Source organism: Trichoderma aggressivum (assembly GCF_033847375.1).
Source record: "Trichoderma aggressivum f. europaeum strain CBS 100526 chromosome Unknown scaffold_002, whole genome shotgun sequence".
NCBI lineage: Eukaryota > Fungi > Ascomycota > Sordariomycetes > Hypocreales > Hypocreaceae > Trichoderma > Trichoderma aggressivum.
The window spans coordinates 842828-866728 of record NW_026946368.1 but is presented as its reverse complement, the minus strand read 5'-3'; the positions used below and the strand labels follow the sequence as shown (position 1 = coordinate 866728).

At 52.5% G+C, this 23901-nt stretch overlaps 6 protein-coding genes across 6 annotated transcripts; 3 read left to right on the top strand and 3 right to left on the bottom strand.

The window, feature by feature from the left end:
• Nucleotides 1-559: 559 nt before the first annotated feature.
• Triagg1_1059 (uncharacterized protein) lies at nt 560-3409 on the bottom strand (the record flags this gene model as incomplete). Its single annotated transcript, XM_062904261.1, has 1 exon — nt 560-3409. The coding sequence occupies one exon, from the start codon at nt 3407-3409 to the stop codon at nt 560-562; it is 2850 nt and encodes a 949-aa protein (XP_062760283.1).
• Nucleotides 3410-4035: 626 nt separating this feature from the next.
• Nucleotides 4036-5574, top strand: Triagg1_1058 (uncharacterized protein; the record flags this gene model as incomplete). Its single annotated transcript, XM_062904250.1, has 2 exons — nt 4036-4120; nt 4187-5574. The coding sequence occupies 2 exons, from the start codon at nt 4036-4038 to the stop codon at nt 5572-5574; spliced, it is 1473 nt and encodes a 490-aa protein (XP_062760282.1).
• A 1027-nt stretch (nt 5575-6601) lies between these two features.
• On the top strand, nt 6602-9144 carry Triagg1_1057 (uncharacterized protein; the record flags this gene model as incomplete). The annotated part of the gene is made up of 2 exons (XM_062904239.1): nt 6602-6839; nt 6899-9144. The coding sequence occupies 2 exons, from the start codon at nt 6602-6604 to the stop codon at nt 9142-9144; spliced, it is 2484 nt and encodes an 827-aa protein (XP_062760281.1).
• A 400-nt stretch (nt 9145-9544) lies between these two features.
• Triagg1_1056 (uncharacterized protein) lies at nt 9545-14462 on the bottom strand (the record flags this gene model as incomplete). Its single annotated transcript, XM_062904227.1, has 4 exons — nt 9545-10111; nt 10176-13319; nt 13379-14026; nt 14106-14462. The coding sequence occupies 4 exons, from the start codon at nt 14460-14462 to the stop codon at nt 9545-9547; spliced, it is 4716 nt and encodes a 1571-aa protein (XP_062760280.1).
• A 3977-nt stretch (nt 14463-18439) lies between these two features.
• Nucleotides 18440-20799, top strand: Triagg1_1055 (uncharacterized protein; the record flags this gene model as incomplete). Its single annotated transcript, XM_062904216.1, has 4 exons — nt 18440-18662; nt 18748-18981; nt 19049-20186; nt 20244-20799. 4 exons carry the CDS (start codon nt 18440-18442, stop codon nt 20797-20799), a joined length of 2151 nt encoding a protein of 716 aa, XP_062760279.1.
• A 708-nt stretch (nt 20800-21507) lies between these two features.
• On the bottom strand, nt 21508-22991 carry Triagg1_1054 (uncharacterized protein; the record flags this gene model as incomplete). Its single annotated transcript, XM_062904205.1, has 2 exons — nt 21508-22360; nt 22537-22991. The coding sequence occupies 2 exons, from the start codon at nt 22989-22991 to the stop codon at nt 21508-21510; spliced, it is 1308 nt and encodes a 435-aa protein (XP_062760278.1).
• Nucleotides 22992-23901: the final 910 nt, after the last annotated feature.

Below are 23901 nucleotides of genomic sequence, written 5' to 3'. Positions count from 1 at the left end.
GGGGAGAGCAAAAGGACAGCGATGGACGGCATTTGTTATGTTGACGTTTTTTTGCGGAAGTGTGACAGGAACAACAATATTCAGTGCTGGATATGAGAAAGAAAGCAAGCGGCTAGGAAATGACTACAAAGCGGACAAACCTCTCTATCCCCCCCCCCTCTCCCCTTATCCCTCTCCAATCCTTCACCAGTTTATGAACTCTGGAACTGTATCTCACTCGGTCAGTCGGTCGACGGCGTTTTCAGGAAATTCGGGTATTTGACAAACTCGGGTGCGAGGCAGGAGAGGGTAAGGGGGGGAGGGGATTCTCATCCATAGTTTCTCGCTTCTTGTTAACGACTTGGAACACTTTATTTGATTTGCGGGTACCTAATATGAGGTAGCGGGTAATATCTTGTCATTACACACTGCCTGTTTACGTCTCTTTTTTGTAAAGAAGAAAAAGAAAGAAAAAATATTCCCCCGATATATGTTACTCCATTGCGCCAGCCAGTTGATTTTCCCGCAATTCCCTACCCATTCGCTTGGTTTTTTCTCGAGACCTCGCATTAGCTACGCTCTATAGACACGTAAAACAGAAATCTCGTCCGCATCTATATCCATCCAACCCGCACGCCCTCAGTGTGCCACCAGGCGTCTTGATAATACTACCGGGACTGACGGGCTCAGACGGCCTTTTCTTGACCGGAGTGTGATACACCTCTCTAGTACGGGAGCTAGGTTTCCACATTTTGCGCGCAGTCGTCTGCGCCGCGGAACTCGGCAACTTGGGCACCGCAGTCAAGTTGCGGCCCAGCTCGTCAATACCCTCGTCCTCATCATCGGATAGCAAAGATAGGATGGAATGTCGAGAAGAAGGAACCTTCAAGGAGCGATGTCGACGGGGCGTCCGGGGTGGATTGCTCAATGATGGCAAGGGCTTGTCGACCTCCATGGTGGAGGTCAACTGCGAGTCGCGTTTTGAAGGGCTCTTTGAGGGGGATTTCGACGGAGAATTTGAAGACCCTTTTGAGGGAGATTGTGCGAGTGTCTGATTTACCACCTCAGGAGGCGAGACAGTGCGTCGAGGAGATGGAAGGGCTGGCTCGACGCGCAGCGAAGTCTTAGTGAGTGGCGAAGATTCGGTATGAGAGAGGTCGTCGAATGTTTCATAAGAGCTATCATCAATGACGGTGACGGCGGTGATATGCTTCACTGGCTGTTTTGAGAGGCGTCTCTTCTGCGTAGATGTTATATCTTTCGAGTCTTCACTAGCGGGTGAGCTTGAAGGCGGAATGACCGTAGACTGATTCCTTGCCTTCTTTGCTGAGGCTTCTAAGGGCTGAGGCGTATCATCTAGGGATACGTCGAGGGTGATTCGAGAGAAGAAGCGAGTGGGAGAAGAGGATAATGATGCCAAGCCGATGGATTCTTCCGATGGAATTTCCAGGTGTGCAATGCTTCTCTTATGCGCGGTGGGAGACGAGTCTATAATGGCATTCTTTGTAGTCATGCGCTTTTTGAGAGAATAGCTTGGCAGCCTTTCTTTGCCAACATCTGAAGAGCTGGCTTCCACTCTCGAATTCGCCTCGACACTGTGAATCTCGCGTAGTGGAAGTGTGTTGTCTGGTATATGTCGGGGAGCAGATTTCCTCGACTTGGACAACACGGTTGGGGCTTCGTCGTCCGAAAGAAGGCAACCTGAATCGACAGGTTTGTGGAGAAACCCAGCCGACACTTGCGCACGAGAATGATTAGCAATTTCCGGTTGGCGAACTTCGCTTTCGTGTGAAGTAGACAAATCAACTGGGGGGGTTGAATCGCCATTCTCTCCTTCTTCTCCTTCTTCTTCCTCCTCTTCGTCAGCAGAGTCCGGGATGCAATCAGTCTCTGGCTCCGACAAGGTACGATGTTCTTCACATTCTTGGGCTGATTCAGACCCTTCAGCTTCCCCATTTTCGTGATATGAGTCGTGTTTTTCGGCGCTTCGCTCTGCCAACGCTTCAGCCCAGGAAATCTTGTTCAGGAATTCAACCTGTTTCCTCGTCCGTCCAGAGCGCCTTCGTCCATCAGCCTCGTCAGGTAGTTCAATAAGCGATGCCTTTTGGTCCGGTTCTTTGGCTTTGTGCGAAAGCTTGTTGGGTTGTGGATCAGAGGCCTTCTTTAAACCGCCAGAGGGTGTAACCGAAGCCTCATTCCTTGTCAAGTCTTCGCCTGACCTCTGTTTTCTCTTTCTGCCTCTCCGAGCGCTTCCCATGGACTTGTAGCCGCTGTCACTCGAAGTGCCCTCCCCTCCCCTTTCTTCGGCCTCTTTCCTCGCTAGGCTCTTGGATTGTTGCAAATTATTGCTCTGCCTAGCAGGCTCTGCTGGGCTGTCATTGGCAATTTGCTTTTCTTTATATATTTTCCCGGTCAAAATCACATCTTCATCTTCCTCCTCTTCCTCCTCTTCTCTCCTGCCCTCATCATCCACAGGCTTCGTAGGCGGCGGCAGCAAAGGATGTCTAATGATTTTCCTCCTCCCTATAAGCAAATGCTTGCCAAAAGTGTTCGTGAATGCTGATGGAAGGGGTTCATCTTCATTGTCTCGGAATTTCGAATTGGGCGCCCAGATTGAGCTTTCGCCATTCTGCTTGGGGAAATTATATCGACTTGGTTTGATCGGTAATTGTTGCTTTTGTGGCTGATGGACTGCAAATAATTCGGGCTTGTCCCATAATGGATCAGAGTACTGGCCGGGGAAGCCCCAAGGTTCCATGGCGAATGGTGATCGGTCAAACGAGAACGGAGAGGAAGCAAAGGGTAGCTCCGTGGGAGGCGCAAAACCCTGCGCTGCACATAGCGAGTTGCGTGCGACTGCTCTAGAAACGTCCAGCGTGTTTCTTGACGATGATCCCAGCACAAGGGCTGTAGAATGTGAATCGCGCGACGCCTCGCGGCCCTGTATTATCCGATCTTCCTCGTCGTCGTCCGTATCGTTTCTATTCTGAGCTTTCGCTCCAAAGCCATCCTGCCTCTTTTCTCCCCTCCCCTCGTCTCCATATTCCTCTTCGTCATCAAAAAAATCTTCCAACAAAATTCCTTCGTCCTCGTCATCCTCTTCATCCGCGAGATCGCCTGCTAGACCGTCTCCGACGTCTCCTTCGTCGCGCATATTGCGAACATGGCCGTTGTTAACGACAATCTCGCCTGTCACAAGATCGATCTCGTCGCCAATGCCTTCGAAGTCACGGCCATACTTTTCGAAGATATGCGCCATGGTAACCTGGAATCGCTGGTCTGCAAAAGCTCTTTCGACGGAAAGCTTGTAATCTGGATCTCGCTTAGCCTCAACCTCGAAAGGCTGAGAGGCGAGCTCATCGTCTTCGTCGGCATTCTCTTTGTCCAACAGCCACTGGCTCATGCGGCGGCGCTTTGCCGGCGGTTCCATAGCTAGATTGACTCCAAATTGCGGTGATGGATATAAGATACAGAGAGGGAAAAAGTATTGCCAATTGATATAAAAAGGATATTAAGACTGTGGCAGTCTTGGGCGCTGCGGGCTGCCAACCTCCTGGCGACCTGGGGAGTTGAAGATGGCCGACAATGCGGCACTGGGAGCTTGGATGAAAGATGGTTGGGGGAGCAACGAGATGGAGGTTGCACAAGGATGGAGTAGCGCATTCGCGTCGCGATTCCGTCCAGCGGCGCGTTAAGTGGCTGCACCTCTGAGAGAGCTGCAAATACAGCGCAGTCAGGCCGCTAATCACTCTGGAGCTAAGCTCTAAATGCGCCAGCGCTACAGGCAGTATAGAGGGGCGTGCAGCGCCTCAATCTCCATGGCGTCACAGGGCCAAAGAGCAAGACCCTGATACTTCAAGCTTCCACCATGTACCTTTTGATACAACTTTTCTACACTCAACATTAGCATTTAGTTTTACCTCGCGGCAAATCTTTTCCACCTCAGGCAGGTTTCCTTCTTTTGACCTATTATCGACGACAGCCGGAGCATGAAACGGCACTTCGACTCGCAGCCAAACGAACCTCTTCCATCCTCTCCGCCACTAAGCCATCGAGATGCATTGCCAAAAGTGCCGCCAGCCGTTGAAGCTGGACAGCTCTCTCGACGACCTCAACCCAGCCGCATATGATCTCCTTGTTTGTAAGTGTCAAGGTCAGTGTCGCTGAGAGTATGCGCAGTTGCTAACCTGGTTGTCCCGTCACACAGCAGCCACATCGTCTTCACAAACAGCGACCAAAGCCTCAACCCCGCGTCCATCAGTACTTCAAGCTCAAGAGCAATCACGAAAGTCACTCTACGACAAGGTATCGCAGAATGCTGCCGCGCCGACCTTCAAGCGATACCGGGGCGGTCAGCCTCGCGATGCTACAATGTCCTTCATCTATCTCACCGAGTCACAAGTCGGGCATCCTCTATCGCCTCAGCAGCAGCAGAAAGAACGAGCAATAATTCCCCCGCGCCGACGAGGCTCCAGCACAAATGGAGCTCCTGAAGACGAGCCCCAGACAAATAAAGGAGACGACTTGGACAAGATAAACCGGCTGTTCGAGATATTGTCCGCCAGATCCGACATCGATCACCCAGTCTGTGTGGACTGTACCGAACTACTAGTGGAGGGCCTTCAAAAGAAACTCGATTCTGCATCCAAGGAAAGAGACGCGTATGTCCAATACCTGAAAGATATCCAAAGTAGTCAACCGAGCGAAGAGGACGTCAAGGCTTGGAAAGAGGCTCTAAAGAAGGCGGAGAAAGACAAGACCGCTGCAATGGAGGAGCTGAAAAGGCTGGAAGCTGATAAGGATACTTTGGATGAGGAGATTTGGGCATTAGAGGAAGAGTCTCGACAACTGGACAAGGAAGAGGAGAACTTTTGGAGGGAAAGGAACGCCTTTGCCGCCAAAATGGCAGACTTCCAGGCTGAGCGCGACAGCATAAACGCGAAGTATAACAATGACTCGCAGTTGCTTGAGAAGCTACAACGATCCAATGTCTACAACGACACCTTTTGCATCAGCCACGATGGAAGCTTTGCTACCATCAACGGCTTGCGCCTAGGCAGGCTTTCCAATAAACCTGTGGATTGGCCAGAAGTCAATGCCGCTTGGGGCCATGCGCTGCTCCTGCTGGTGACGGTTGCTGATAAGCTCGGGTATAAATTCCAAGGGTACGAGCCGGTGCCGTTGGGGAGCACCTCCAAAATCATCCGGTACGAGTCGCCCAACCCGGCATCCAGTAGGTTAGGGGGCCGAGCGATGCATGGGCCCCCGAAGAAACAGGTGCTAGAGTTGTACAGCTCAGGAGACATGCCACTCGGGCTCACGTTTATGCACCGCAAATTCGATACTGCCATGGTTGGTTTCCTCGAGCTAGTTCGGCAACTGGGCGTCTTTGTTCAACAGCAAACAGAGTCGACGGGCGTCCCATTGACTCTTCCGTACAAGATCGAAGGAGACAAGATTGGGGATACCAGTATCAAGCTCGGTATCGCGCAGGACGACGGATGGACAAAAGCATGCAAACTCACGCTTACATGCTGCAAGTTTCTGCTGGCCCACGCTAGCAATGTGACTTCAAATGCGAGAAACGGCACTTAGCGAGATGACAAGATCCAGGTGATTGATTCATGGTACCAGAGCAACACACTGTGGAAGATTGCAGCTACGTACAAGCCGCGGCATGGCCCGCCTTACAATCATACTGAGAGCGACGTTGGTATGTTGCCATATTGTTCTACTTCACTGTACCCTATCTGTTGTTTTTCTGTCTCTGCTGTGATTTTTTTTTCCCCTCCCTCCGGTAATGGCCACTAAGGCGCTAATCCGAACATCTAGACTTTGGCTCCTACGAAGCGTTATGTGGTGGAGGAATGGCATATACCATATATCACGGCACATCGTGAAAACAAACCAACAAAGACGGTATCCTGACGGGTCACGGACAGCGTCACAAGAGGTACCCCAGATTTCATAGTCACGAGGCCCAATAGAACTTCCTTTCACCACAAAATCATGTCGTACAGCCTGTCTCTGCCGCCTATGACCGTTTCAATCTAGCGAGTTGCTCCGTCTGACAAGCATTCCTTCAAGATGCTTATTAGACGTTTATCTCAGCCCCAGTGGGCAAGCTGCATGACAGTGACAACACAACGCTCGTCTGGACCAACGAGGGATGCAGTTCGCAGCCTCATTTTAGGCTTCCCCTCCCTCCGACTTACACCTCGCCGGCACTCACCCACGCTACAGGCCTGCAAATCGTCCGGCGAATGCTCTGCATAAGCCTAGTCCAAATCCATACTCGCCGCATCGTGTTGGAGTGGTACAATGACGGTCTGTGGGCTGAGCGCCAGGCAGAGAGCCTCACTAGCTTGAGCAGACCGAAATCAGGATGCTGCTGCCTTCGGTGTCACAATGCAGGCCCAGCCGTTGTTCGATCAGCTTAGATCGGGTCAAGAGCTTATAAGAGTCTCCGTCTGCCACTGCCTTACCCAAATGCCACCTCGGTCTGTCATTCTTCTTGCGTTTCTTGTCCAACCCATTTATCACTGATTATTCCATATACCATCTTTTCCTGTTCTTCGCCTTTGCATTTCTACCTCCAGCCGAGTAATTTCACGTCGGCATCATGGCTGGACCTCGCTTCATTCGGGACTATGAACCTCCTTTCCCTCGGGATTATCAACCCCGTGCGCCTATCGTTCGTGATTATGACCGCGAGGACAGCATGAGCGATGGGTTCGAAGAGCTGGGACCACGTAGTTTATTGCCCAATCCGCGACGACTCCAATATGCCGTCGATGGCGAGGTTCCTGAGATCCTCTATACCCTTAACCATGTCAACCACAGTAGACGCTTCCTTGGGCGTAAGTTGAGAACCCTCCCTCCATCTTTGCGATAGCTTGCTGATAGCTTGGACTGGCAGGCTTGCGAAGCTCTAAACCATTTGAGAACGTGACTACCTACGAAATCAAGCACGATGAAACCGACGAGGGCGGCGAACTTGCCAAGAAGCCCATCTTCGAGATTGTTACCAATGTCTGCATTGAGGGGAGGAGTCTAGATACTAACAGACACATTGTTCATCCTCGTCGCGGAAATCCTAACGTGGATCGACCCATCACAGCGGCTTTTGACAACGTCGACTATCGAAGCGATGGCTACTATACTGAGGAAGAGCAGTATTATGATCCGCCGGGAACTCCTCAAGTGGAAATCCCTCTCATGGTCATCTATTCTGATCATCTCCTCAATGCTCTTAGAGCTGTCATTCGATACTACCCGAACATCAACCTCAACGGGAAGTCTGTTCAGATCAGCGCACCCTATCGTGTACTCTACCACCATCGCTCTGAGCTGTCCGAGTATCGTGATAACCAGCCTAGCGAGCATAGCGTCGAGTATGCTGAGACCACGGCGCACCACATCGATGTTCTTCTCAAGTTTCTTGGTGAGAACTTCAAGGATGAGATTACCAAAGAAGAGGAGCGTCACAAGCTTGAGACTCCTACAGCCACATTTGACTATTTCTGGCTCCTTCTTAAGCCGGGTCAAGTCATCTATGCGAAGAAATACGATATCTGGACGCCATTGGTCATCAGCAGTGTCAGCATTGGAGCCCGTCTTCACGGTAACCAGGACAACTATAGACTCAGCTGCTGGTCGCTGGAATCCAATGGCGCCAAGGTCGGTCGGTTCATGGAGAGTGTCATTGTAACTCCGTGGCCAGGTGAACAAGTTATCAGCTCATTGTCTGTTATTCCTGCGGCCTTCTGGAAAGAGGACCTTGAAGCCCAGGGTGGCCTCCCAATGCGCGAAAAGATGATCGAAGAAGGCAAGCTGTACTGGGAACTCCTGAAGCGACCTACCTACATGGAATATGATGGCCTTCTCGTCAACTCTGGCTCCGGCAGCAGACTTCCTGGCGGTGCGACTGGCTTCATGAATGGCCGTGTCATTTGCGATGCCGCGGGTTTCGACAAGTTCTTTGAGTCGTCCCCCGATTGGGACGGAAGGCGATATCCTCAACCTCATCGCCGCCGCATGACTCAGGGCATTCCTAACAAGGACTTCCTCCCCCAGAACCTCCCAAGATGCGGCTGCACTGTTTGTGGTGAGGATCGATCTAGGGAAAACGACGGTCCCTTTGTCGGATTTGAGGACCTCGATCCTCTATGCGACACTCCTCCCGACAACGAACTTTTTTACTTTGTTCTCAGCAAGACGATTCCAGGCTTCATCCTTGGTACTCGCCGCTGGGGAAATCTTCATGTTGCCAATCTCAGCCCGGTCAAGCCCGACAAGGAGGCTTTCAAGTATCTCGTCTTGGACGACGACATCAAGATGACCGTGAGGGCCCTCATCGGCCAATACACCACCGGCGTCGATGGCCAGGTTACTCCCTGGGGCAACGACTTCATCCGCAACAAGGGCGAGGGCCGCATCTTCCTGCTCCACGGTGCGCCAGGTGTTGGAAAGACATGCACCGCCGAGTGTATCGCTGAGCTGACCAACCGTCCGCTCATTTCCCTCACCAGCGGCGATTTGAGCGTCGACTCATTCCGTGTCGAGTCCAACCTCAACTACTTCCTCGAATTGGGCCAGCGCTACGGCGCTCTTGTCCTGCTCGACGAGGCCGACGTCTATCTCGAGCGCCGCCGCGCAAGGAACATTTCCCGCAACGGCCTCGTCTCCGTCTTCCTCCGTGCCCTGGAGTACTACCGCGGCGTCCTTTTCCTCACCACCAACCGCGTCCGCTCCTTCGACACCGCCTTCCTCAGCCGCATCCACGTTGCGCTGCACTACAAGAACCTTGGCGACGAGGAGCGCGAGCGCATCTGGACGCACAACTTTGACCGCCTGGATCGCGATTCCCGCGGCAAGATCCGCGTGGCCATTGCCGCCCGCGAGTTCGTCTGGTCCAGCCAAGAGGTTCGCGCGCTCAAGTGGAACGGCCGAGAGATTCGCAACGCCATGCAGACGGCGTTGGCGCTGGCCGAGAGCGATTCCAACGAGGAAGGTCTGCAGACCATCACCATCGGAGAAAAGCACATTCGTGCTGTGGTCAAGATGAGCAAGGGCTTCAAGGACTACATCAAGTCGGTGGTGCCCCTGGACTCCGACGACGTCGACTACGATGGAGATGGCGATGATGAGACTCTCAATGAGTGATTTGAACGAGGGGGTTGTCCAGATTGTTCCACGTTCGTTTGCTCGGGTCGTGATGTTAAGGAGGAATAGGATTCTTGTTTTCCCTAGTTAATGACTTTGATGATTTGTTTCCCTTGATGACTTTAATGCGAGTATCTACAGAGCACGTACTCAGATAGCTACAAATGACAAGACACGAGATCATGACCACTCAAGAAGTACTTGATGTGACTACCTATGACAAGGCTGCTACCTTGTATGCTTGCAGCATGTAATAAACAATGTAACAGTAAAATAAGACAGAAACCATTCGCAGGAAACAAAGGTAAACCAAACCTCATCTCTTTTAACCCCATTTATGAATCCTTTTTTCGTTTCTTTTTCTCTCCTTCTAATTCACCACCGTCCTCGAGATTCCCATCTAGTTATGTCCCAAGATCGTTTCGCGTAGTTTATCCTTCTCACCACTGTGCTCACACATATCCCTAAAAATACTCCCTTCCGTCTCCCAAAGCTCCTTTGGCGTTCCGAATTCCGCCACAGTGCCCTCACTAAGCACAAGAATACGGTCAAAGTCCGCAATCGTGCTAAGACGGTGAGCAATCACGATGAGCGTGCTATCTGTAAACTCCTCACGGATGCTGCGCTGGATCAGAGTATCGGTCGCCATGTCCACGGCCGAGGTGGCCTCGTCGAGCACCATGATCTTGGGCCGTGAAACAATGGCACGGGCCATACAGAGAAGCTGGCGCTGGCCTTGGGACAGATTGCCACCAGACTCGGCAATGCCGCTTGAGAGATCACGGAAGATGTTGGCGTTGACTGGAGATGCAGTTGAAACGGCAGCGGAGGATGGCTCGTTGGCTGGCGTGACTGGCTGAGAGTCGACCAAGTGGACGCGGTGAAGCGACTCGCGGAGTTCTTCGTCAGTACGCTCATTGAAGGGATCAAGGTTGCTCCTGACAGAGCCAGAGAACAATACAGGGTCCTAAACAGATTTCACCCATTAGCAAACTCAGATTACTCATAACAACGCCCATTTCATTTCTTACCTGAGGAATGATGGCCAATTTGGAGCGGAGGCTGTGGAGGTCAATCTTGGAGATGTCTACGCCATCGATCAAGATAGTACCAGATCGAGCCTCCAAGAAGCGGAAGAGGGCCAGAGTGAGCGATGATTTTCCAGCACCAGTACGACCAATGACGCCAACTCTCTCGTTGTTCTTGACATTGAATGAAACGCCCTTCAGGACAGCCGGAAGATCTTCAGCATAACCAACTTCAAGATCCTTGACCTCGATATCACCCGATGTAGGCCAAGCCGCAGAAGCCTTCTCCCCGCCCAGCGGCTCCGTCTTGAGGTCCGCGTATTCGACAACACGCTCAGTAGCATTCATATCCAGCTCCAAGTTGGTATAACACCAAAGGGTCATGAGAATATTTCCGGAAAAGTCAACAGCAAACGCCAGAGTGAAGCCAGCCATGGCGGCGTCAATATAGGGAGACAGAGCAACGACAATGCCGACGATGGAGCTAAAGGCAGTGCCAATCAAGGCCATGCGGAAGGCCATCCATCGGTTGAACAGAGCGCCGTAAATGCTTACAGAGTCCCAGGTATCGAGGTGGCCGTGCATACGATCCACATATACCTGAGTCTTTTGATAGGCTCGTAGAGTCGCAACGCCCGATAAAGTCGCATTGAACTGCTCAAAAACGGGTGACTTGGACGTGCTTTCAAGTCTCTTCATGGGTCTAGCACCAGCCATGTATCGTGTTGCAACCGAGGTAGCGAAGAAGACCAAGACGAATGCCATGGGGAGGATATAGGGCGAAACGAGAGCAGCAGCAACACAGATGCCCACGAGGCCCAAACCACGCCAAAGCACCATTCCGAAGTCAAGGTTGAGGCGATTGTCAATGATGTCAAAATCAGACGTGAGGCGGTTAAGAATCCGGCCGACAGGAACTGTGTCAAGCCACCGCAGAGGTGTTCGGAGAACCGTGAAGAGAATCTGGTTGAACAGGGTCCTGCTAGCCCTGATGCTCATGAAGAAGGACCAAACGAAGCGAAATGTTCCCAGAACGGCGCTGGCTCCCGACAGAGCAACATAGATCAACAAGTAATAGGTCAGGCCGTGCTCTGCCGACTGGGTGTTTCGCAGGTTGGAAGAAGTAGCATGGAAAGGGCTGTGCTCCAAAGTGAGGCCATAGGCAAGGCCATGTTTCTGCTCAGCTTCAAGCGTATGCAGCACATCGACTTGGCTTTCACTTCCTGCAGTCCATATTTTCACCCACCAGTTGCGAGCAAGGTTGCTTACCTCGAAGCTGGTGAATAGCAAGGCGAGGACGATCCAAAATATCCAGCCACCGCTGTGTCGCAGATAGGTCAGATAGATGCGGCTCTTGACTTGTCCCTTATCGCGAGTCTCTTTCTCAATGAAGTCTTTGGCAGCCCTATCTTTGGCCGGATCTCCTTCTACAGTGCTCTCAGTTGAGATTCCATCCTCGCCAGTAAGAGATGCGTCTTCCGAGTTGACCGCGGTTGAGGCCTCCGCAGCCGCTTCTTCCCTCTGAATCTCCTCCGGGGCTTGTTCATGAGTCTTGATCCGTTCGAGAGTGCCGTCCTCAGCAAGCTCAGATGTCAGGCCAGCGGCTAAAACAGTGCCCTCGCCAAGTTCAACCAGGTATTTGGCCTTTGACTGCACAAGTGCCACGTGGTGAGTAACCAAAATTCGGGTACGTCCTTGACAGATGTCACCGGTAATGCACTTTTCAAAGATGTGTCGACCAACATGGGCATCAACAGCGCTGAAAATATCGTCCATAACCAAAATCTCGGCGCGTGAGTAGATGGCTCGGGCCAAGGTAACTCTCCACTTCTGGCCACCACTCAAGTTGATCCCATTGGCTCCAAGCTCCGTCTTGTCACCATCAGGCAAGATCTCGAGATCCTTCTTCAGTGCGCAAATTTCAAGGACTTTCTGGTATCTGGGCTCGTCAAAGGGGAGGCCGAACAGGATATTGTCTCGGAAAGACGCGCTTTCGAGCCAAGGTGTCTGAGCCACATATGCAATGCTGCCAGGAAGAATCCAGTTGCCAGGATGAGCTTTGTGGTCATTACGATCAAGCGGCGCCGCAGTCGGTGGCGCATAAATGGCTCCTCCTAGAAGATCAATCTCACCGAGGATAGCGGAAAGGAGCAGACTCTTTCCTGTTCCAGTTTTGCCGGATATAACAGATAGTTCTCCAGCAGGGAAAGACAGGTTGACGTTCTTGAGAATGAAGCGATCCTCATCGGGGGTTTCAGCATCAACAGGCCAGGAAACGATAGCATTGTCGAAAGCCACATCTGGTCCATCGGACACAATTCTCTTCATCTCAGGGCCGCTAAGGTATGTGTCAATTCTCTTGATTGAGACAAGTGAATCGACAGAAGTGGTGAGGAGTTCCGGCAGAGCTCCGAGGGTGACTTCAAGGCTTTTGAAGATGCTGATACTGACGAAAGCAATCGACGGGGACAAGTCACCATGTAAAACGGCGTAGACGACCAGCGAAGCGGCGGCAAGGAAAATTGGGCTAATGACCCAGCATGCAAACAAAACAGAGTCGGCGATGAAGGTGTTCTTCAAAGTTGTAAGCTCCTGCTCTCTCATCTCTTGAATACGCTTCTCCCATTGGCTCTCCAAAGCCGAAAACTTGATTTGGCGCATGCCCAGCAGCGCCTCATTGACAATGGCCAGCTTGGCATCGCGATCCTTCATGAGCTTGGCCTGGCATTTCATGTACTTCTTTGTGAAATAAGTATTGATTGGCAAGACGAGGGCCCAGGCTAAAATGCCAGCGGCAAAGGGCAAGAAACCGATCAATTTTAGGAGGAAGCCACAATAAACGAAAAGATTTGCGAAGCTGCTGATGATGAAAAACTGGAAAGCGGCAAGGTTGGATACATGTCGAACATCGACGCCGACAAGGTTCACAATGGCCTGGCGCGACTTCAAGACGGTATCTTCTTCCTCGGATTTCTTGTCGTCTTTCTGGCCTTCGGCGTCGTCGTCGTCTGTCTTTGGCGGTTCCTTCTCCGCCATTTTCACATTTTTACGTTTCAATGACTTTTCAAATATGAGAGCCGAAAGCTGGCCTCGAAGAGGGATGGACGTCTTGTACATTGAAAACCAATTGACCCATCCTTGCATCCACTACAACGTACGTCAGTGTGTATGTTCGATGGTAAAGAAGGAGGGATTCTGTCCTGTACCTGTCCAAGGAGGGAGAAGATGGCAAGGGAGAGAATATATGCCAATATTTGGCCCATTGGCCGTTCCTCGGATCGCCGTTCTAAGAGCTCAATCACTCGCAACATGGCCCAAAACGGCCCAAGGCCAACAACAGAGCGGGCAACTGTGACAGTCCATTGGAATAGAAAAAGGGGCAAGTAAGCTCGAAGAAGGTTCTTGAGGAGCGTGCCCTTGAATTCAAAGCTGCGCCATTCGTCGACTAGATCACGAGCTCTAAAGTTGTGATCCGGCCCCGGAACATCCTTTTCGTCCAAATCACCCTTCTTCGCAGCCAACTTTGCGATGGGTTCTCCCCAGGACCAAGTGTATCGACTCAGGACAGATCCTGTGAATTGTGCGTCCACCGGTTTATCTTTTTGGAAAATATCCGGCCGTCGCGGGATCGAAATGGTGGCAAATATCAAGGGAATAGTAGCCCCCAAGCTGATCAGCCGAAGAATGAAAACGGGGTCGTTCTTGGAAGCTCCAAGCTGCAAAGCGTGGAGAGATTGGAGAATAAGGACCGCAGTGCTGAGCCAGGTCGAATGGAATGCCCAGATGCCAAGGTCATGGGATTTGACCGGGGCCCGATGAGCAAAGATGCAAATGGCCTGGACGACAATGGTGGTCTGCAGAGGAGCGCGTGGTCCATTAGCTAGCATGCTCGAGCAAATTGCGATTGGAGGAGCGAAGCACGATTAAACTTACAAGAGCAGCGGTAATCAGCCAGTTGGGAACAAACAGATCATCTTCCTTCAGGTGAAGGCTAGATAGGACAGACAGGGCAAGGGATGGACCAAAGCTTGTCAGGGACAAGAGGAGAATCGCAACTTTGGGCCATTTGCTGGAGAAAGAAGCAACGGCCTCAGGGGTACTGGTGCCATCGACATCTTGGTAAAAGTTGTCCTTTGGGGTTCGATTGCGAATCTGAGCAAGAAGAGCAAACACAGCAGGCAGAGAGAAAAGCCCAACAACGGCTGGGCCAGCAATGGAGAGCGGCAGCACCAGGTTGCCCAGGGGGTCCTGATGGTTGGCGACGACGCCAAGCACAAGCTGGTGCGACATCACGGCGAGAAAGGCTCGCCGGCGCACCGGTATGAGCTCAAGTTGAAGGCGAAGTTGAAGCAATCTACAGAAGCCGCCAATGGCAGCACGGGTGTACGAGTACAGGCACAGAAGCAAAGGAAGCGCCCCTTTCCTCGGGAGAAGAAGAAGGCAACGCGACGGGATGAAGAGAAGAAGAAAAAGAAAGGAAACCAGAATCTCGGCACCGACAAAGGCAAGATGCGACGTGCTGTGGTTTATCAGGGTCGGTCGGCCAGACCAAAAGGGCTATCGCAGGATCCGAAGCTATCCACAAAACCCGCAGAATGCAACCTCCATCCTCCCAGTCGCGAGCTGCATCTCCCAGGATACCCTGGCCGGGTAGCGCATCTCGAAAGCAGCAGCAGAAGGTTCCGTGCCTGTCTGTCGGTGGATGCTGGTCAATCGCTGGTTCGATCAGGATCAGTCAGGATCAGTAATGGCCAGCGGCACGAGTTTGGGCGGTACGAGGTAGGGGTCCAGGGCGCTTGTACAGACGGAGAAAAGCTTCAAGCTTGTCGTCCACGCCTCAGGCACTTTTGATGGCCGGTTGGGAGTCATCGCGCGTGCCTTGCAAACAAAGAGCATCACCTGTGATTTCCAAAAGGAGCTCCTGGACTTTGCTAGCACTCGCCTTAGGCTGCCTTAGGCTGCCACTTTGCGTATGTATTTCCAGTTTTCCCTACCTGTATTTTTTTTCTCCGTAGACCCCCCAAGGCAGCAACTATACCCGAGCAATAGCTACGATTTTATGGAGGTGCCTGAGAAGGCATCAGCATTTTCACCTGTGCTCCATGACAAACATCAAATCGGATATTAGGGGAGAAAGCAGAAGCATGTCCATCCCCATATCTCGGGCTAATGGTTTCAGGCTTCTGTTTTTCTTTTTCTTTTCTCTCTCTCCTCTCCTCTCCCTCCGCCTCCGCCTACCATCCCGAGTGAGATCCCGGAAGCTGGGATATGAGATTTGATTGCATGTCCATCCATATCTCCATCAAATCCGTAGCTCCTTGTAACGCCATCAGAAATGCCACCGATTGGCTCAATGCGTCCGCCACGGGCACTTTTACAGATGCTAGGCAGTGACCAACAAACGCCATCCAGCGGTTGCGGGGAACTGTTCCTTGTGAACCGAGAAACCGATGATTCCAACGCCCGCAGGTCGCTCGCGGTTCTCGCATGTATAAGCAGCCTCCAAAGGTGTTGCTGATTGATGCCATTCCCAGGGCCTATAGACGTAAACCGTTCATGCCTCAGCGGTATGGGATTCCAAGACATACACCGATCAGATACGAAGAGCTGGGCTATAATACAGTACCTCACATGCAGGTACAGTCTTGCACATGCTCACGCTCATGCTCATACACGTAACCTGTCGCATCATGTTAAAGCTCACCGCTCTCGCATTATGAGGGTCTGCTTTACTCATCCAGCTCATGCCATCTTGGCATCACGGGTGCTCATATGCGAGGCTCGTTTCGTTCAACTCAGCTTCAATCATGGTTGCTACAGGCTCCACGACATCTGAGATGCAATTTGCTTGTGACTCTCGTCGCCGTGCCGTTACGGTTATGGAACCCACACACTCATCAATACTAACGTCGCTAGTCTGACCCGCAGCTCACCGACAGTCATCCGCCTAGCTGGAATATTTCCTGGGTGCAGTACCCTCAGATTTCCATTCTAGGTCAATCATCAAGGTCATTACATAAAAATCAACACCTCTATCCATCACGGGTCTCAAGATCATATTCAGTGATGTATTCCCCCCTCTTTCGCGAGATGGTTGGTTGAGGGCATCATGGGCACGACGATGTGAAATACTAACAAGTCCAAGATAAGCACACACACCCTGTTCTAGCGGGACGAAGAGTAATATAGTTGCATGTGCCCCGAGGGGCTTCCTAATTTGTCCGGCCGCCAAGTGACTCACCAGATTTCATGCAGTCACCGCTCAGCAGTTTAATTAGATGTGTTATCGCCAAGTGTTGTTGGCGTTGGCTTACACCCAGCTGCCATGTTGAACCAAATGGATGGGAAAACCTGTACGAGAACTGTACGAATGGCTGAGCCCAAGGGTAGCACCGCGTCAATAGATGCCATCAATGGCTTTGTATGCGCGATTGCTCGGTCTTGCGGGGGCAATGGATGCCTGCAGTATATAACCTGACCACCTCTTGTGTTGATTGCAGAGATGGACATCTTCACATTGGTCATGATTGGCTCTTTGCTGTGCCGCCCATCCAACCTTGGTCCAAGAACGAACTTGCTGAAGGATCAAGGGTGGTGTCGCGGCTCCCAACAGGCGATAATAACCCCTCCAGAATCGTCACCTGACGGTTTAAAGCACTCTGGGGCCGAAACCCAGATCTAGGTTGCCTCCATCTTTTGAAAAGAGTTCACGCGAGCGGGAGGCTATGCCTGAGCAGCCGCAACTTATCAGGCAATGTGTATCTGAGATACAGGCAGCATAGGTAGTTCAGAGAAAGAGGTAATGGGAGTCTATGATATGAATGAAAGAATTATGAGAAGCAAATGGCCACGGTTTTTTAAAAACGTGAAGAATAGCAATTCGTATCGAGATCGATCTGCACCTCCAGGGCCATGAGGAGGAGCCCTGCCAACTAAAGCAGTGAATGTGTTCAATCCCAAGCAACCAATGTCAGCGTGATGATGTACATACGTACCAGGTTTGCTAGGAGTCGTACCGTAGCATTAATAGGTAAGGCTATTAGCTAACATGAATACGTAGCGATGATCGACGGGCATTCGGTTACGATACGATACGGACAGGCATCGTCTATCCGCGTTGGCCAAGATCACGCTCCATGAGCAGGGAAGCAAAGACAAGACGGGACGGGAAGACGGGAACATGCAGTCAGCTGGGCATGAAAAGTCTTGTCTGAGAGCATCCAATGCATCATGTAATAATATTAGCAGCAAAAAGAAAAAGAAAGAAAAGAAAGAGAAACGCCCATTTGTCATGCCAATCACAGTCGTCCTCGGCTCTGCAGGGTGTGGCTACAGACGCATCAATTGAAAACCGTCCATCAAGCAGACGTCTGGTCTGGTATGATTCCAGCGCCTCAGTCAGGTCAGGCGAGTGCCAATCGCGTTGTTCGTTTTGCCCGGGTGATTGCAGAGGATTTCTGCGGTGTCATGCAGGGCGTCGAGGCTACGTGTTGGACGGCCAATCAGCTCGGCAACAGCGCATCTGGCCGGCAGCTTTCTGACAACAGGGCCTTGGCCGCCTCTCTGCCTTGCAGGCGTAGGGCCAGCTGTGCAGTGTCTGATTGACTGCCAGGTGCGTCCAGTGGCATCCACCTCGAGTCTTTCTTTCTGCGGTCCTCGCATGAGGCTGCTGCAGGGCAGGATGGATGGAAACAACAGGGCGGTCCATCCGTGACACTACTGTAACCTCGTCAGGGCCTGTAAGCAGCACGCGGAACGAGGAAAACGGCACCTCACCATCAATACAGCAGCCCAGCCCAGCCCCCCTCGAGGTTCAAAGTTCCGGGCTGTTAGCCGCCTCTAGCCCGTGGCCCTTAGCCCACCCAGTGCGCTGATCACGCCGCTGGCGCCCCTCGATTTCAGCCGGGTCCTTCCATGCCCCTAGCCTCCACTGGAGCCTTTTAGTGCTGTGCCGCCATAATATTTCCAACGCCGCACCGAGCAAAAAGCTGGACCACCACAGCACAGCTTCTTTGTCGCGGTCGAGCCTCTCCATCTTTTAACTTTGAACTACCACGAGCTTCTGTCGCCCTTCCCCCACGCGTTAACTCGACCAGCTGCCGGTCAGGCCGAACCATCGCCATCCACCACGGCCTCAATCCTTCCTCTTCTTCTTCTTCATCGTCCTGTCCAGCCTTGCATCGAGATCATCGAACGAACCCGCCATTGTTGGAGAGACGCTCTCCATGCAGCTTGTCCAACAGCCGCCCTAACACGCAAGCGTCAAGATGAAAGCCTCGCCGCTCATCATCAATTGGCACGACCAGAATGCCCCAATCTACTCTGCCCACTTCGAGCCCAACGGCAAGGGCCGCCTAGCCACGGCCGGTGGTGACAATCATGTTAGAGTGTGGAAGGTCGAAGCCGATGGGCCCGAACGCAAGGTCGAGTATCTGTCGACGCTCTCCAAGCACAACCAGGCTGTCAACGTCGTACGATGGGCTCCCAAAGGTAAGTACCGAACACCATTTACCAACCGCTCTGCTCTGCTCTGCTATATCGCTTTCCATGGGCTGACAATGGCTGTCAAATGAAGGAGAGACGCTCGCCTCGGCCGGTGATGACGGTAATGTCATCCTGTGGGTTCCCAGCGAGATCCCGACCACCACTTTTGGATCCGAAGGCCTAGATGATAAGGAATCATGGAGAGCAAAGCACATGTGTCGCTCTAGCGGGGCGGAGATATACGATCTGGCATGGTCACCAGACGCTGTCTACTTTATAATCGGCAGCATGGATAATATTGCCAGGATCTACAACGCAAGCTCAGGTGTGTACTCGCAATCATATCATATTGCTGTATTGGATGTGCGGAGGGCTAACACGAAACGCAAAAGGGACCCTCGTCAGACAAATCGCTGAGCATAGCCATTATGTCCAGGGCGTTACTTGGGACCCGTTGAACGAGTACATCGCAACCCAGTCGTCAGATCGATCCGTCCACATCTACTCGCTCAGAACCAAAGACGGGCAATATACCCTGAGCCAGGACGATAAACTGCCACGGCTGGCAAGCCATATCAAGGCCGATCTACCCCCTCGACGAATCTCTTCGAGCAGTCCCGCACCACCCGAATTCGGCCATCGAGCGCAGTTAACCGTGGACTCTTCTACATCTGTGGGATCGCCGGCTCCCTCAGCACCAAGCACGCCAACTTCAGCCCCTCTCCCCATGAACCCGCCGAGCGTAATCAGTCACAGCCGTCGGTCTTCGTTCTCCTCTCGTCGCTCAGTCTCGCCGGCACCTTCGCTGCCCCTTCCTGCTGTCATGCCAATGGAAACATCGCCGAAGCCTCATCATACCCTCAGCACCAACTGGGCCCTGGGAGTCAAGAACGCAAGTCTATACGCAAACGAGACTCTTACGTCTTTCTTCCGACGACTTACGTTTACCCCTGACGGAAGCCTTCTGCTCACGCCAAGCGGGCAATACCAGAACCAGCATCAGGCGGACAAGGACGCAAAGCCAACTTACGAGGTCATCAACACAGTGTACATTTACACTCGAGGTGGCATTAACAAGCCCCCAATCGCTCATTTACCCGGACATAAAAAGCCGTCTGTGGTTGTCAAATGCTCTCCGATTTTCTACACGCTCCGCCAATCTCCGCCAGTGACTAAACATGTCACGATTGACACGTCTTCTGCTGAAGATACCATCCCCTCCCTCCCAGAACCAGTTTCTAAGCCAGCAGCCGCCGCTTCCGTCATGGAGCCTCCGCCGCTTCCCACACCATCCTCAACTACCGTTGCACCAAATGCTGCTGAAGGAACTGCTCCGTCCAAGGGAGCAACAGCAGCAGCAGCCGAGAATAACGCGTCTACGCCAGGCCCCAAACCGGCTTTTGCCCTTCCATATCGGATGGTGTACGCTGTCGCCACACAGGATTCCGTCTTGTTATACGATACACAACAGAAGACCCCGATATGCGTAGTTAGCAATCTGCACTGCGCAACCTTTACTGACCTTGCTTGGTATGTACATTCGGCTTCTTGAATTTTGAGATGATGTAAGCTAACCAGTATCTTCAGGTCCACTGACGGGCTCACCCTCATCATCTCGTCATCAGATGGATTCTGTTCCACGTTAACCTTTGCTGCCGGTGAGCTCGGCGAGGTTTACAAGGGCGAGGTTGGTGCAAAGGCAGTTTCATCAAACCAGAATGCATCCACTTCGACTCCCACGTCCAACTTTGCCTCCCCATCGCCGTTCCCCAGCGGACCACAGCATCAATCTCGCAACTCGTCGAGCTCTTTCACAGCGCCTTCTCCTCCATCCACCTCGGCAGTCCCATCTCATCGCCCGTCGTCGCCCACAAGGTCGAATTCTACGTCTTCTGTGGCCACGCAGCCTTCTGTAGTCGTGAGCAACCCGCCTCTCATTAGTGGTAATGTGCCATCGATCACGGCCACCAATTCAGGCAGGGTGACGGGCGTGCCGTTGACAACGCCTCCGGAAACGCCCAAGGTGGTGGCTCCCACAGCGAGCGCGGGCGTAAAGAGGGACGCCGATGAAGCCGAAAAGGAAGAGGGGAAGGAGCCTAAGAAGAGGAGAATCGCTCCCACTCTCGTCACGAATCCAACATGATGGAGTTCCATCTTGTTTGGTTCTTTTTTTTATCATTTTTGCTTTATTTTCTTTGTGGAGCGAGTTATACTGTGTCTCGTCTTCTTTTCCTGCAGCGAGACGGTCAACGTCACACGATGGGGAACGCGGTTTAAGCAATGACTATATACTAGATGGATGATGGTGGGTGCCAATGTCACTGGCATAGACTGGCGTTTTGCGATTTGGCGTAGTATTTTTCGATCATATGGCGGCAGCCGAGCCTGCGTAAAACCTCGCCGCTAATTGTAACTAGGTTGCCATTTCTCTTCTTCTTTCTTTCTTCCTTTCTTTCTTTCGGTGGTCCATTAGGTATGGGCTCTTTGCTCAGTGCCAAGATGAAGCAGACCAAATCGGGTTGGGCAAAAAGGTAGCAGTTTTATGGTATAGTTAAATAAAGAAGAAACCTGAATGATTCCATTGAAGGGTGGGTTTTGGTACACCCGCAAGCGTTTATTTTGTTAGTTTGGTACTTTTTTTTGATGCCATTGGCAAGTTGATGACGCTCAGTACCAAGCTAACAAAATAGATGCTGTCGGGGTGTAGTATCATGTCGATATTTACAATGATGGTGGCAGAGCCTGCTCATGCCATTACCTATACGATAGCCTAGGACAGATGTACTTAACAGGCAAAGGGCTTACCTGGTCTACGAATTAAATGGAAACAGCGGCGTCCCCTCGCAGACACTCACTTCATCACGGGCATCCAACCTTTCCTCGGGATAAAAGTAGTTACGCCTTGATCCCGCAAAACGTCCTCTCCTCTTCTCCCCGTCACAACGCTCTGTTCAAACGGCGGCCCGCGGACGTAAAACGGGAACGAGAGCCGCGAGGATCCTGGTTCCGAGGCTGAAGGTGACTCTATCGAGGGAGGCTCCCACATGCTGCTGCGGCCGCGACGCCGCTTTTCTGTAAAGCCACATGCGCGGCGATCTAGGGAGAGGTACCATCTTCGCTGGTGGATGCTGCCGATGGTGTTTGAGGCCCCGGGGTAGGCGTTTGTGAGGCGGACTTGTGCGTCTTGCTGTTGGCTCAGAGAGGGATCGTCATTGGCTTCGATTCGAGGCTCTTCATTATCCAAGACATGGCCATCGTCATCGCCAGCCTCGCCGCTGAAAGAAGAAAAAGAAGAAGAAGAAGAAGAAGAAGAAGAGCTGGTTTCCCGCTCTTGTGGCTGAACCCGCGTCGTTCTCCCTCGACGCCTACGAGCGGTACCTGCAGCCCGTGTCTTCAGGCCCCTATACCGCCCTGCGGCATCTTCCGACTTGGTCAGGCGGAGATTGATGACGTATGGATCAGGGAGCTTTGCTCCGTGGAGACGCAGCCGGATCTTACGGTCCTGGAAGGCTGCGTGAAGGAGAGACTGGGCCGTCTGTGAGGGAGATGGAGATGCAGATTGGTGAGAGGCTGGCGGTGAGGAGGGGTCGAGAGTAGGGGCATGTTTGCTGGGGCGTGGGAGAATCGAGTACGTGCCCGTGTCCCAGATGAGGAGGGAGCCCGTCTCTGGAGACGCGGTTTCGACAAGGTGATTCTGCAGTGCTCTGGGCGGTCAGCAGCAAAGCGTCGCCTGTATATCGCAGGGTAAAGGTAAGGTAGATCAGAAACAAGCATCAGGATTCAGGAATTGGAAGTGAAACTTGCCCAAAGACAGTGGATGCGAGTCTCGGTGGCATTGCGGCTCGGGCGGCTGCTGTTGGCATCGCCCGGGAGCCCGTACATGATGGCCCAGCTGACGCTGCTCGTCTCGTTGATCTGAAGACGCAGGTCGTAGTGCGGACCGGCGACGGGATGGTCGTGCTGGTGCACCACGAAATGCGCACCGCGGGGGCTCCCTTGGCAGCTCTGGTAGAGGTGCGAATAGGATGCGACGGATAGCCGAGGGACGGCAGCCGATGTCGGGCGCAGATGCGAGGAGAGAGTTGATGAGAAGCGTGGCAGATGGTCGGGGATGTCGACAGCTCCGGACTCGATCTCGGCGGTGGTGCCGGCGGTGGGTCTGCGTCTGCCGGAGGGGATGGAGGCGGTCGAGATGCTGCGAGGAGGAGGAGGAGCAGGACGATGGAGATGGGGATGAGATGAGGGAGAGTCGATGGACCAGGCCAGGTTGCGCTTCTTGATGAGGGGATTGGGCACGAGGTCGGGGCTGGGAGGGCGTTTGCGTGATTGCTGCATGATGGTTGTGAGGACTGTAGGTATTGGTACGATCTACGGAGTTGACGAGGTTGAAAGTTGAGAGGAGAGAACAAGTCATCAAGCTACATCCATCAATGTCAAAATCATTTGTATACCTATTGGATATGAGATGAAGTGGTCACTGGCACGGGTTATCTCACTACAGCTCGTCTTATGTAATTAATCCGTACCTTTCAGCATCAACAACTTGGAAGTTAATCGTATCGGAGCTGCCTCTTCGTTCCTCTGCAATTGTCATTTCCTCATTAACAAACGTCGCAGATCGAATAGAACATCTGTCTGCTTCCCAACCCCCATTCCTCTCAAGATTAATGCCCAACTGCACCCTCCCGGCCCTTTGTGTACCAAAGCCATCCATTTCGCTCGAATCGGATGCCCTGCACACGCTGGTGCCGCATCAGGTATCTCACCCGCCAAACCCGCTAGGGAATCTACATGCACCCGTACATAAGCCGCTCCGCCGTCCAACCACAACGACCGAAATCCATGAATAAAAATAAAAATAAAAACAACAAGCCGCGGGGTGCATGCTAATGATTATCTGCATAGCCATGGATATATGCGTGAGACTCGGCTCATGCACCTCGCAGCCACTCACAGGTCGCGCTCTGGTCGCAACGTACCGCGGCCATGGCAGCTGAAAGCTGAGTCTGGGTGTGTCTGTGTGTCTGGACGTGTCTGCCTTGGGACCCAAAGATGCACTGCACAAAAATCGAGTAGATATCCGTGAATCCAGCGGATACGAGCCGCCCGGGTTTGTTGATCCGGCCAAAACAAGCTGCACAGCGGCTGGAGACATCGCACTCACCGGAGGCCAATCAACAGGCGGTTGCGCCATCGCTTCAGTGCCTGAGTGCCCGCTACAGTACGGGTACAGCGCTGCAGTCCG